We start from the raw sequence: 14141 nt of genomic DNA on the forward strand, positions 1-14141 counted from the left end.
GTCTTTTCATATTGTTACTGGGGTTACTTTTCTTTGAAATGGTTTGCAAAAATACTTCTTTTGTATAAATGTAACTGATTGGTCAATTTACAAAAGGAGTACAAAATATTCCTTTTGTATAAATGTAACTGATTGGTTCAGCAATTTAATTTGTGCTATTTTGATGAATATTTTAAGTTCCTTTCAATCTTTGCTATGCAAAGGTGTACAATTATACCTAGAATTAGAATTGCCAGGTCAAAGCATATGTGTTTTTAAAATTTTAATAAATATTGCCAAATTCTTCCCAATCTGTACCAGTTATACTTCCTTTTTTTAAAACTTTTTTATTTTTATTTTATTTATTTATTTTTTTGAGACGGAGTCTCACTCTGTTGCCCACGCTGGAGTGCAGTGGCACGATCTTGGCTCACTGCAAGCCCTGCCTCCCGGGTTCATGCCATTCTCTTGCCTCAGCCTTTTTACGGAGCTGGGACTATAGGTGCCCGCCACCACACCCGGCTAATTTTTTGTATTTCTAGTAGAGACGGGCTTTCACCGTGTTAACCAGGATGTTCTTGATCTCCTGACCTCGTGATCCACCCTCCTCGGCCTCCCAAAGTGCTGGGATTACAGGCGTGAGCCACCGCGCCTGGCCAACTTCCTTTATTAACCTATGTAAGTGTTGCTTTCTTTAATCTCATCACTGCAGTTGGATTTTTGCAGAGCTTTTGGATGAAAATAAGTATGCCATTATAGTTTTGGTTTTCATCTTCTTTATTTTGAAGGAGGTTGAACATCTTTTCAAAAGATTTTTAAGAGCCATTTGTATTTTTTTGTGAACTGTTTGCTCATATGTCTGTTTTTCTTCTGGGTATAGCTATTGATGTTTTCCCTCTTTGATTTGATTTTAATTCATTGCTATTACTATTTCTCTGTACTGTATCTTAAAAAGGATAAAATCTAACTCTTTAGACTGAAACCTTTAGTGGATTCAGTAAAGGTGGTGGAGGAGGAGTAATGTTGACAATTTACTTCCCTTTCAAGCTTCCATAAATTCTTGCACCTAAAAGACTGATTGCTTGGAATCATACATTATTAAATGAGGTCTTTTTGTAGACAGAAAATTCAGTTTTATTCATGCATAATGTTAAAAGCTAATTTTTTTCTCTTGAATGTGTGTTTTGAGAAAAAGTTAATTTTTGATTTAAAGTAAGTTTTCCTAGGCATCTTTGGCTAGCTAATTCATTATATTGGATCTGTTTGTATTATAAAATATTATAGGTATGTTTTTACAGAGAAAATTGGTTGCTTTACTATAATAACATAAAAAAAAAAAGTTCCACCCTTCTTGCAGCCTTTAATTTTTCCTTAACCTAAACTAACTGAACCATTAGAATTCTATAGCTATTCTGTACTGCCAAGATGGAATAGCGATCTGTTTCCCTCTCCCTCAGTATTACATTATAAGGAGCCACCAAAAATCTTTTGACATTAAGTCTTTTTTGAAATGTACTGAAAGGCACTAACTTACTACCTGGACCATTTTCGTTTCTTGCTCATGGTGGTTCTTCTACACATCAGGATGGTTCACCGTTCTTGCCTTAGAACCTGCTCCATGATTACTTTACTTTCTCCTGATTCTTCTCTGTTAACCATTTGTCATCCACTCCAGAAGTTGTCAAGCTACTGCCTGCAAGCGCTAGCCTGTTTTTGTAAATACAGTTTACACATTCATACATTTATGTATATTGTCTGTGGCTGGAGATTTGAGTAGTTGTAAAAGAGATCTGTGACCTACAAGGCTGAAAATATTTGTCTGATCTTTTGCAGAAAAATTTGCCAAGTTCTGATTTATAGTATTGCCATTTCATATAAATGATCTCTTTTCCTGTACCCTATTCTCATCTCTTGTTTGCCTTGTTTACCTTGTCTTTTGTCTGTTCAGTTTCTATTTTCATCTCTTCTTGTGGCTGTATAGCCTTGAATTCTTTAACACTGTATTCACCCTCTACCCAGAATGTATCAGCTGTCAAAGTAGGAAGCATTTATGTAAAGAATACACCCTCCCACCCCCACTTCTTTGAATCCCAAACCTGAAAAATGTTGATGGAACTTTTAATTTCACATTTTGTGAGGCGGCCTTTGCATTAAAATAAATTTATAGCATTAAAAAAATCAGGAGTGGTTTCTTTCAGGGATTGTTGAGTGTGTTTTTGCAGGATTGTTCATTTAACACATTTTTCAGTTAAAAACACATTATTTAACATAGAGTAGATATGTATTAAATGAAGACTGTAGAAAAGCAAAAAACTAATGTTATTTATACAAACTATTCACCAACAAATAGAAATAGCTTTGCTTATCAGCCATTTAAACTGTTCATTAAAATGAATCTATTTTTTGCTATGGGAGAATGAAGAAGTATTTGTGGTCTGAAGTATTATGGATTTTCCTCCCATAATTGGTGGCAATAATCTCTTTGAAGCTTTAAATAGTCTTGCCTAAGAAGGAAGATAGGGCTTTCTCTATTTTTTTTTTTTTTTAAAGAAAATCTCAATTATTTGGAAGAAACATTTTTCCTTTTGGTCACTTTCATTTTTTTTCCCCCCCTTAAGATCTCTGGAAAATATTTGTGTTGGAAAGTAATCATTTACTCCTTCCTATCTTTTCTGTTACTTCCTAGTATCATAAAAACCATAATTCTTTTTCTTTCCCTTTAGTGGCTTACAGAAGAGACGAAATGTGGTCTGAGGGACGATATGAATATGATAGAATTCCGAGAGAACGAGCACCTCCTCGAAGTCATCCCAGTGTAAGTTACTCCTACATATTGAATGATTAAAAAACCTAGTGTCTGAGTTAATTTGATAGACCAAAGCTAGGCCAAGTGTCAGAAATTTAACAGTGTAGGTTACAAAAGAGATCAAGCTTATCTTTTAAAAGTTAAAAGCTCGAAAATAAAAGACAACGTTTTATTTAAGTAGAAAACTTATTATTTATATTTCTTGTTTAAGTTAAAATGAAAGGTTTATATTTAATTTAATTTGTGGACAAAATTACAGATTTTATAAAGATTATACCATCAGTTAACAAAGAAGTATTTGAGTACCTGCTCCTGCTGTTATTGGCTGTTACCTGTTTTTTTTCTATATTCCTAAAAATGTTACAAATTGAATATATGAAATTCTAAAAGTAGGCTTTCATTCTAAGAGAGGGGAACTCTCTTCCTAGCATGGAAACATGTTAATATCCCTTGTTAGGATTGCTGCAGGTATGCTGTCCTGTGGTCAGGCAGTCTGGATGGTAAGTAAGAATGCCTTGAGGCTCAGGGTCAGGCAGACAGGCAGCTTCTGGTGTGCTCTCCTACTTCTTGTCTCTTTGTTGCTCTGGGAATTGGGGATTTTGAGCCAAGTCTTTTCTGAGCCCAAAGAACTTAGAAAAGTTTACTATTTTTTCTATTTTTGTTTACTATTTCCAGTGCTACATCTAGTACTTAGCAGGTAATAGAAGCTCAATATTTATTTGAGTGACTATGTGTACTGACTCCCCAGAATCCCCTATGGAGGTCTAAAGGAGGGTTTGGGGAAGGTCAAAAGCTAACTTAAACTTTTGCACAGACCCATTCTAAGCACCAAGGGACTAAGGTTGTGGTGATGGTATATGAATATATTATAGATTCATTATATACCATCAGAAGCCACAAATATTTATTTCTATTTTAGTTATTTTTTACTTATGTCACATTTAATCCTATAGCCCACTTCGATGGGTGGTATCGTCTTTAGGTTTGTCATTGTCCTAAATTACAGTCCAGGTTGGGGTTATTTAAAATGATTTAAGATGGAACAAATAAAGATGCCCATTATAGTTCAGGATGGCCAGACTTAATTATTACTATATGTCATTTATTTCCAGGTTAATTTGTAGACTTTATGTTTTTAATCAAAATCCCAGTGTTTTTATTTATATTTTTTACTTAATAAGGTTATTCTGTAGTTTACTTGTAGGGAAAAGGGATGACTTTTTTCTTTATTTCCCCTCTTCCCTCTGCCACTCTGCCAAGGATATATCCCATTAGGAATTTTTCTTTTCCTTTTTTTTTTTCCGAGATGGAGTTTCACTCTTGTCACCCAGGCTGGAGTGCAGTGGCGCAGTCTCGGCTCACTGCAACATCCACCTCCTGGGTTCAAGCAATTCTTCTGTCTCAGCCTCCTGAGTAGCTGGGATTACAGGCATCCGCCACCACACTTGGCTAATTTTTGTATTTTCAGTAGAGACGTGGTTTCACCATGTTGACCAGGCTGGTCTCAAACTCTTGACCTCAGGTGATCTGCTCACCTTGGCCTCCCAGAGTTCTGGGATTACAGGCATAAGCCACCATGCCCAGCCTCTTTTCTTTTTTTTGAGGCAGTCTTACTCTGTAGCCCAGGCTGGAGTGCAGTGGTGCAATCTTGGCTCACTACATCCTCTACTTCCCGGGTTCAAGCAATTCCTGTGCCTCAGCCTCCTGAGTAGCTAGGATTGCATGCCACCATGCCTGGCTTTTTAAAAATTTTATTTATTTATTTTTTTGAGATGGAGACTCACTCTCTTGCCCAGGCTGTCATGCAGTGGTACATTCTTGGCTCACTGCAACCTCTGCATCCTGGGTTCAAGCAATTCTCCTGCCTCAGCCTCCCGAGCAGCTGGGACTACAGGCATAAGCCACCACGCCTGGCTGATTTTTGTATTTTTAGTAGAGATGGGGTTTCACCATGTTGGCCAGTCTGGTCTCAAATTCCTGACCCCAAGTGATCCACCTCCTTCAGCCTCCCAAAGTGCTGGGATTACAGGTATCAACCACTGCCACTGCTACCCACATACAATTTTTGTATTTTTAGTAGAGACAGGGTTTTGCCATGTTGGCCAGGCTGGTCTCGAACTCCTGGCCTGAAGTGATCCGTCTGCCTTGGTCTCTCAAGTGCTGGGATTACATGCGTCAGCCACCACTCCCGGCCCCATTAGGAATTTTAAATTCTGTGTTTTGAAGGTACTTAAAAGGGTTTTCTGTATGGTTATGCCATCAACTGGGCACCAGTCTGTAGGATTATGTGCTTTATTACTTTGGGGCTGAGGAAAGCAGGTTATTGTATTGATTTAAGATTGTAAAATAAGTGGTGGACCCAGGGAGATAAGGATGTTGATGGTGCTAACCCAGAGAATTATTGAAGTAATACGCCATTTGTTATGGGCTGATAAAGAGAGTGAGGCTGAGAGGGACAGGAGATTGAAAGAAATGAGTGGTTGAGGGACAGGAAAGGCTTAGGGAAGGCTTTGGTGTGGCAGAAAGATAGGTAATCAGTATTTTAGAGTGTGGGATTTCCAAGATGGAACAATTTTGAGTGAAGTTCAGTGTGTGACAATGAGAATAGAGAGCTAGTGTAAGTTATTGGAGTTGAGAGCAAGGAGACTCTTAGACTTTAGATTTGTGATTTAGATCAGAAGCTCTCAATCCTTGCTGTATATTAAGATTTCCTGGAGAGCTCTTCAGTACCATTGTATGGGTTCCGTCTTAGATAATTAAATTTTCGTCTCTGTGGGTGTGATGTGGACCTCGGTATTGTTTAAAAGTTTAAGTGATTCTTACATGCAGAATTTAAAAAATACAGATGTATATGAATTGAAGTCATTGATAGTGACAGGAGTTGAGGTAAAAATGACAGGTGATGGAAATCTTTAATGAATCAGCATATTGTGGAAAAATCTAAACAAAACCAAACATTTTCATTTAATACTATCTGTGTTTGTGTAAATATGAAACAGGCTTCTTATTCCTCATAATTTTATCAGAAGTAAGCAGGTGGGGAGATATGTTTTATAACACCATTGTCCTTAAAATCAGACTAGATGTATTCAGCTGTCTCTTAAATGCCTAAAGGTAAACCTTACTTCCTTAAGTCAACTGACTGCTTGGTTCCTCATGGAGGAGCCTAGATTGTTTTTCTCTTTTTGAGAGCACAGGACCTGAGCAGACCTTTTGCGGTTCATTTCTCTCCTTTTTCTTCAATTCCATTAGATTGGTCTTTCTGTTCCCCCAATCAGCCTCTCCTAGTTTATACAAATCCTTCTTTCTGTATTTCCATATACCTCCTTCCCAAGACTCAGGTCCTTTTATTTCTGGTGCATTCTTTCTTTTCTGGTACATTTTTTTCTGGTACATTTTTGGGGCTTATTTTGGTTAGTAATTTAAAGCCTTCTCTTTCCCTCAATAGGGAAATAAATGGCTCTTGAAAATCATCCCCTGTGCCTTCTGTGTTACATCTGCATCTTAGTTAAATAAAGCATAGATTCTTAACCTTTTTTTGTGCTATGGATCCCTATAGCAGTCTGGTGAAGCCTATGTATCCCTTCTCAGAATAACAGTTTTAAACCTATAAATAAAATGCACAGAACTAAGTGCACTTACATTCGAGAATGATTATCAAACTATTAAAAACCAAATTTGTGATCTAGTAATAGAGTTAATTCTTTAGTAGGCCATTAAATATCAAAAGCTAGTGGTGGCGGTTTCATTGCTGTAATTTTAAAGTAGTGATGAGTGTTCCAAATGATATTTTGCAATACCTGTAACAGCTAGCTGTAACATGGCATAAAATTATCTGTGATTTCTGTTAATAACGAAGTCACAGATACATCCACTGCTGTTGTTTTTATCTAAAGTTAGTTGAAAAAAGTAGTTTTGTATTTACATCTGATTTAATGGACCCACTGAATCTTTGGGTTAAAGTAGTTGAACTAGAAATGTAAATAGTTATATTTTCTTACTTTTAATCTAATGAAAATATAACTTATTAAAAGTTTTGAGGCTGAATACAGTGGCTCATGCCTATAATCTGAGCATTTTGGGAGTCCAAGGTAGGAGGATCACTTGAGCCCAGGAGTTTGAGACCAGCCTGGGCAACAGTGTGAGACCCTGTCTCTACAAAAACTTTTAAAAATTAGCCACGGATGGTGGTGCATGCCTGTAGTCCCACCTACTAGGGAAGCTGAGGCAGGAAGATGGCTTGAGCCCAGGAAGTTGAGGCTGCAGTGAGCCGTGTTTTGTGCCACTGAGCTCAAGCCTGGGCAACAGAGGGAGAGATCCTGTCTCAAAAAAAAAAAGGAAAAATTTTTTTCAAAATATTCGCTTAGATAATCTAATGTTATTTTAAAAACCATATTAGCGTATTATATTGGTATATATGAGAAAGTTCATAAGAAGCATTATTTGTAAGAGCGTCAAACTGGCAACAAACCAGATGTCCAACAGCAAAGTTGATTGTTTAAATTATACACCAATGAGAATAAATGGGCTACTCCCAGGTGCAACAACATGGATAAACTTCACAAACATAATATTAAAAGAAAGAAGTCAGTCACAAGAGTTTATTCTGCATGTTTTATTTTATGTAACATTCCAGAACAAGTGAAAGTGGTTTCTTCTGGGAAGAGGAAGTAGTGACTGGGAGACCGCACAATGAACGATTTTGCTGCGCTAGGAATATTCTCTTAATCTGGGTGGTACTTACACCTTGTGAAAATTTATCCAGCAATACATTTGTGATTTGTACACTTTTTTGTATGTATGTCATACCTCCAAAGTTTTGAAAAGGCAGATTATTTTTTTCAAGATGTAAAACTAGTTAAGTTGGTAACCCACTATTATTAGTGCCTGGAAGAGAGGAAGGTAACATTCTATTTTGTTTTGTATATTTGAATCCTGTTCTTTATCAAAAAACAATTTTACTGCATTTCTCTCCCTTTTTTTCTTTTTTTTTTTTTGAGATGGAGTCTTACTCTGTTGCCCAGGCTGGAGTGCAGTGGCATAATCTCAGCTCACTGCAACCTCTGCCTCCCGGGTTTAAGTGATTCTCATGCCTCAGCCTCCCTGAGTAGCTGGGGTTACAGGCGCCCATCACCACGCCCAGTTATTTTTTGTATTTTTAGTAGAGATGGGATTTTGCCTTGTTGACCAGGCTGGTTTCGAACTCCTGACCTCAGGTGATCCACTCGCCTCGGCCTCCCAAAGTGCTGAGATTACAGGCGTGAGCCATCGCGCCCGGCTTCTCCCTTTTTTCTTAGTACACCCTTTGCCCCATTTATGATCAATTCTGATACAAAAGAAATGTATTTGAGGAACTACTAGATGTGACATAAAGTGCAATGTGAAGTGGTGACTGTTGGGAAGGTACCTTCTGTAGTAGTATGACCTCGTTAATAAAAGCAGCTGTTTTCTGAGTTTCTAGCCTTGATAAACCTGAAAAGACAATTGAACACTGATATACTTTGGTTTTGATGTTAAATTATACTTAATTTGAGTTTTGGCAATCTTATCCTCAGTGTACAGCTTAACAAATTTACCAGTCATTATTTTAGCACTTTATGGTATGCTTTTAAATTCTTTACGTATAAATAGTAAGTCACTTTTATAAGGGGCTTTCGCAGAAATTTTTATTTGGTCTTAAACTTGGGTAGGTAGGTGGAAGACTAAAGTTCAAAGAAGTGCACTACAGAGACTTTGTATGTAAATGTATACGCTTCTTCTATAGGAAGGAAATCAATCATCACAGAATATCTACACTTCCAGATACCTGTAAAGCTCTTGTTTTTAAAGCATACTTTCTGTCTTTAAACCTATAATTTCTATGAGCTTAGTTATCTGATTTCTTAACCTTTATCAAGTTTTGTGACAAAGTGGCATTTATTTATTCATTCATTCATTCATTCATTCATTCATTCATTCATTTGTACATACATACGCACAGGGTCTTGCTGTGTCACCCAGCTGAAGTGCAGTGGAGCAGCTATAGCTCACTGCAGCCTCAGACCCCTGGGCTCAAGCGATCTTCTCACCTTGGCTTCCCAAATTGGGATTACAGGCATGAGGTACCATGCCTGGCCCAGAATGGCTTTTAAATACATGTAAACTTCCACTTATAGGGGTCCAGCTTCTTAGCCTGTTGGGAAACAGGTAGGTAATATGGAACATTTTAATGAAGCCGCAACATAAAATGTCAGTTTTTCCATTAGCTTATTTGAAAATGGGAGAGAAGTTCCAGTTTCAGAATTTTTAAAAGTTGTAAAGTTTGGAAATTAGGATCAGAGCACTAGCAGTTTATATTCTGGACAATTACAATAGAGCTGGGGCTGAAGCAGTCCTATCTGCTTATCCCTCTTCGTTTTTCTGTTTCTTTAACAAATACATTATTTTACATTAAAAGTTTTTTCTGGTTTTGGCAGCAGCAGGGAGAACAATATTGACGAATAGTGATGTCAAGAGCAGGTTTTTTTTTTTGTCACATTTGTGGTAAATTTGAGTTACATAGTTAGTTTTTGTAATTAAGTAGTTAAATAACAATATTTACTTCCTTAGATTAATTGAATCTTTTTTATAATTCTTGTCGTTGTTTATTTCTCTCTCCTAGAGAGTTTAGCCAATCAAAAATAAATCCTTTAGTAAATCCAGAACATAATTTTGTAAGTATCTGAGCCTTTGTAGGGAATAGATGGGATGCATATCAGTTCCACTTGTTCTCAAATGTAAATGTACTCAAACCATAATCCAGAAATTTTTCTTTTGACCAACTTGACAGTCAAATCTACTTAATTTAGTAATTCAGTTATATAGGTATTTCATATAACATTGTTTAAAATGTGTTAATGTTGAAATATTTTTTCTTTCCATTCTTATTTCATGAAACACTTTTATTCAAAATCTTCACAGGCATATTTAAATTTCTGTTCTTTTTATGCCCCACATTTTTTTATTATTTTATACAGTCATCAGTGTTCATGTAAATTTTCCCATGTACGTACCACTTCCCAATATTTTATTATGGAAGTTTTCAAACATACATCAGTCAAAAGAATTTTATAGTGACCATCCATATACTCCCCATTTAGACTCAACTATTAACATTTTACTAAACTTGCTTTATCATGTATTTATTCATGCTATTAATCCATCTATGTTTTTGAATACATTTCAGAGTAAATTGTGGACAACAGTATCCTTCCCATTAACTCCTCAAGCATACATATTATTAGCTAGAGTGCAATTTTTTTAATAGTTTTTTTAAATGGGAAAGTTACATACATGAAATGTAAAAAAAGTGTTTCTTTGCTGAGTTTGATTTAGTAATATTCCCTTGTGTAGAGTTGCCTTGAGAGGTGTTTTACTTTCTTTGCTGACAGAATTGCAAGGACTTAACTTTCTTTTTGTTGTCACTATTTTCAGAAGAAATGTGATCAATTTTTGGCTATGTTCTCTAATAACATGTCTTAGCTCTCTGGGTCAATACCAGTTTTCATGTTTTTGACCCACTGTCACCAAAAGACATTGGAATGACTCAGAAACACCAATATTTCATTGAAGAATCAGTGAGTGGAGTAAATCAACAAGTGCTACAATGGAAATGCGTGTTGTAGACTATAGGGATCAGAGTTAGGAAATCACAACCTTTGAAAGCAAAAGCCTACCAGCCTGTGTAATAGAATATTTTAGTTAGATATAGTTTGTATGGTACTTTTCTGTAAAAAGCATGTGATGCCAGGGTATAATATATATATATTATGGATGTGGTGCTTACTGTGTGCCAGGTGCTGTTCTAGGTGCTGGGAATAGAGCAGTAAATAAGACCAATAAGGTTTTTATAGGCTTACATTTGCATTGTAAGTTGATTGTCATAGGACATAATGGCGTTATTTACATATACCATTGTATTTACTTACTTCTTTGGTAGGTTAGTGTGTTTTAGTTGTTATTTGATGTTTTGTAAGGGGAAAAAAATCAAGCATATAATAACATTAATGTGATCAACTCCCAAAGGAGAAATCAATTATCAGCTTCTTTGCCAATCTTGTTTTGTCTATGCCTCTACCACTTTCTTTCCTCCTAGATTATTTTGAAGTAAATCCATGATACCACACTTCAGATGTCATTAAGTATTTCAGTATCTATTGCTAGAAGATAAAAATGTTTAGGGGGGATGGTCTTAATGCTTTTATATTAATACTTTCATTTTAAATTAAATTTTTTTTGTTAAAATGAGTAAATTTTAATGACATATTGGAAAAGAAATATTTTTAATGAAACATTTAATAATTTTTACCTAGTTAATTATGAGATTTAACCACCGTATGGATTTTTTTTTTTTTTTGGAACAGAGTCTTGCTCTGTTGCCCAGGCTGGAGTGCAGTGGCATAATCTCGGCTCACTGCAACCTCTGCCTCCCAGGCTCAAGCAGTTCTTGTGCCTCAGCCTCCCAAATAGCTGGGATTACAGGTGCGTGCCACTACACCTGTTTAATTTCGTGTATTTTTAGTAGAGATGGGGTTTCACCATGTTAGCCAGGCTGGTCTTGAATTCCTAGCCTCAAGCTGATCTGCCCCCCCTCGACCTCCCAAAGTACTGGGATTACAGGTGTGAGCTACCATGCCCAGCCAGTGTGAAAAATTTGATACAGATTTTTATATTGAATCAAATAAAAACCTTCAACTTGGTGCTTTTACTTACTAAAATGAAAGCATTCCCTGTAACAGATAGTTATATTGGAATGTGTAGCAAATTAAGAAGTAGCTGATTATTTTCTAACAAAACCATTTCACCATTTGGAAAACTAGGTATTTTATTCTGACCGGATTCTCATTAACATAAGCAAACCGAAGAATTCTTATTACACACACTTAGAGGGTCTTGCAGTAGTAATCTTAGGGGTGAAACCTCACCCCTAAGATGATGACAGATTTGAAAGTTTAAATTTCATTGTAGTATAACTTTCCAAAAGTATTTAAGTTTATGTGCAAGTTTTTTTTTGTTTGTTTTTAATATCCTGCCAGAGTAGATAAATTATCAATAGATAGACCTTTTCTTTTAAATGAGCTACATGTACTTTTTATTTTTGGTCTGACTGATCATACCATTAATACTAACTTTGGAGTAGCAAATCCTATAAATTCTATGCATATTTTTTGGAAATGCTAGTAACATCCGCAGAAAATTCTGATCTTTTTGATAAGGATACTTATATAATCATTAATATGTAGATATATATTAATCAATATCTATGTTAGTATGTAGATATTTTTACTAATAAATAGAAGCAGTGAAAATTGATATCATTGATGGAGTAAATTGAGATTTTATATTTAAATTCAAGATTTGAAATATCTGCATTTGAAATAATAGAAACGTTTCAACTCCATTGAGTTTATTTTTTGATTAATTGAAAGTTACCCTGTTATTCTTAACCTTTTAAGATATTCTTTATAAGTCATAATTTTTATTTCTGGTTTGTATGTTATGGGGCCATTGTTTTCCAAGGTATTTTCCTGTTTTTTCTTTACATTTTTTATCTTTATTTACTTATTTTTAATATAAATTTTATTGGGTATATTTGAGATTTACAACATGATGTTAAGGGATACATATATAGATGCACATACACATGGATGCATATTCATAGTACAGTGGTTACTGTAGTGAAGGAGACAAACATTCATCATCTCACATAGCTATCTTTTTGTGTGATAAGGACACCTAAAATTTGTATATTTCACAAAAATTTCTAATACAGTACAATTTTATTAATTTTGGTCCTCATATTGTACATTAGATCTCTAGACTTATTCATCCTACTTATCTGATATTTTGTATTCCTTGACTTGCCTTTCCCCATTTCTTCCCCTACCTGTGGTAACCAGTTACCTCTATCTCTGTATTTGAGCTCTGTTTTGTTTTTTTTAAATTCCACATATAAATGACATCATGCAATATTTTTGTGTGTGTGTGTATCTGGCTTATTTCACTTAGCATAATGTCCTTCAGGTACATCCATGTGTCATAAATGGTAGTATCTCCCTCTTTTTGTAAGGATGAATAATATTCCACTAATATATTTATATACCAGATTTTCTCGATCCTTTTGTTCATCCATGGGAACTTAAGTTGTTTCTAAATTTGGCAATTGTGAATAATGCTGCAATGAACATGAGAGTGTGAATATCTTGAACAGGTGGTGATTGCATCACCTTTGGGTATACAATATACCCAAAAGAGGGATTACTGGGTCATGTGGTAGTTCTATTTTTACTTTCTCTAGGAATTTCCATACTGTTTTCTATAATGGCTGTACCAATCTACATTCCCACCAACAGTGTACTAGGGTTCTCTTTCCCTCATACCCTCGCCAACATTTGTTGTCTCTTGTCTTTCTGATCATAGCCATCCTTAAGGGTGTGAGGGGGTATCTCAATAGTGGTTTTAATTTGCATTTTCCCTATGGTTAGTGATGTCAAGCACCTTTTCATATACCTGTTGACCTTTTTTTTAAAAAAATATTATTACTTGGAGATGGGGTCTCACTCTGTTTTCTCAGGCTGGAGGAGTACAGTCACCAATCAGCTCACTGCAGCCTTGAACTCCTAGCCTCAAGGGATCCTTCCACCTTAGCCCCCCAAGTATCTGCGACTACAGGTGTGAGCAGCTGTGCCCAGCTGGCCTCGTTTTTTTTTTTTTTTCTTTTTTCTTTTTCTTTTCAACTATGCTAGCATCTTGGTGTAGTCAACACAGAGTTGGCATGAACCAGGGCCAGAATGCCAGTCAGCTATTGGCTACTGTTCTCCCAGCAGTGTAATGCTTGCCTAGGTACAAGGCAACCTAGGCAGCTGCCTACAGCTAGGGAGCTGGCCATTTTTATGTCTTGTTTGGAGAAATGCCTGTTCATGGTCTTTGTCCATTTTTAAATTGACTTTTTGCCAATATGTTTCTAAAATGGAGGTTCCAAACATATCAGTAGTACCTTAAGCCCGTGTACCTATGTTAGCATATAGAAAGGGAAATTACATGTTTACAGCTTAATGTGAGATTTGCGTAAGAATTTCAAACAGTATTGTTATTTCTATTCATGTCTGGCAATGCAGGTAATAAAAATACTCTTTGAATTTCAACAATATAATCTTTTTGAAAGGGCCAGGTGTGGTGGCTTATGCCTTTAATCCCAGCACTTTGGGAGGCCCAGGCAGGTGGATTACTTGAGGTCAGTAATTCAAGACCAGCCTGACTAATATGGTGAAACCCTGTCTCTACTAAAAATACAAAAATTAGCTGGGCATGGTAGCATGCACCTGTAATCACAACTACT

General features: G+C 35.9%; 1 protein-coding gene across 4 annotated transcripts in view; it reads left to right on the forward strand.

Moving 5' to 3' along the window:
• The window catches only part of LOC112617272 (periphilin-1-like), a 219697-nt gene that overhangs the window by 102579 nt on the left and 102977 nt on the right, over positions 1-14141 (forward strand). For all 4 annotated transcript variants that reach the window (XM_025374008.1, XM_025374009.1, XM_025374010.1 and 1 more), the window contains exon 2: positions 2703-2794. In XM_025374008.1, coding sequence (XP_025229793.1) covers positions 2703-2794 — 92 coding nt within the window. The remainder of the gene's footprint in view (positions 1-2702; positions 2795-14141) is intronic.

This window comes from Theropithecus gelada, unplaced genomic scaffold (genome assembly GCF_003255815.1).
Source record: "Theropithecus gelada isolate Dixy unplaced genomic scaffold, Tgel_1.0 HiC_scaffold_15987, whole genome shotgun sequence".
NCBI classification, from domain to species: Eukaryota; Metazoa; Chordata; class Mammalia; order Primates; family Cercopithecidae; genus Theropithecus; species Theropithecus gelada.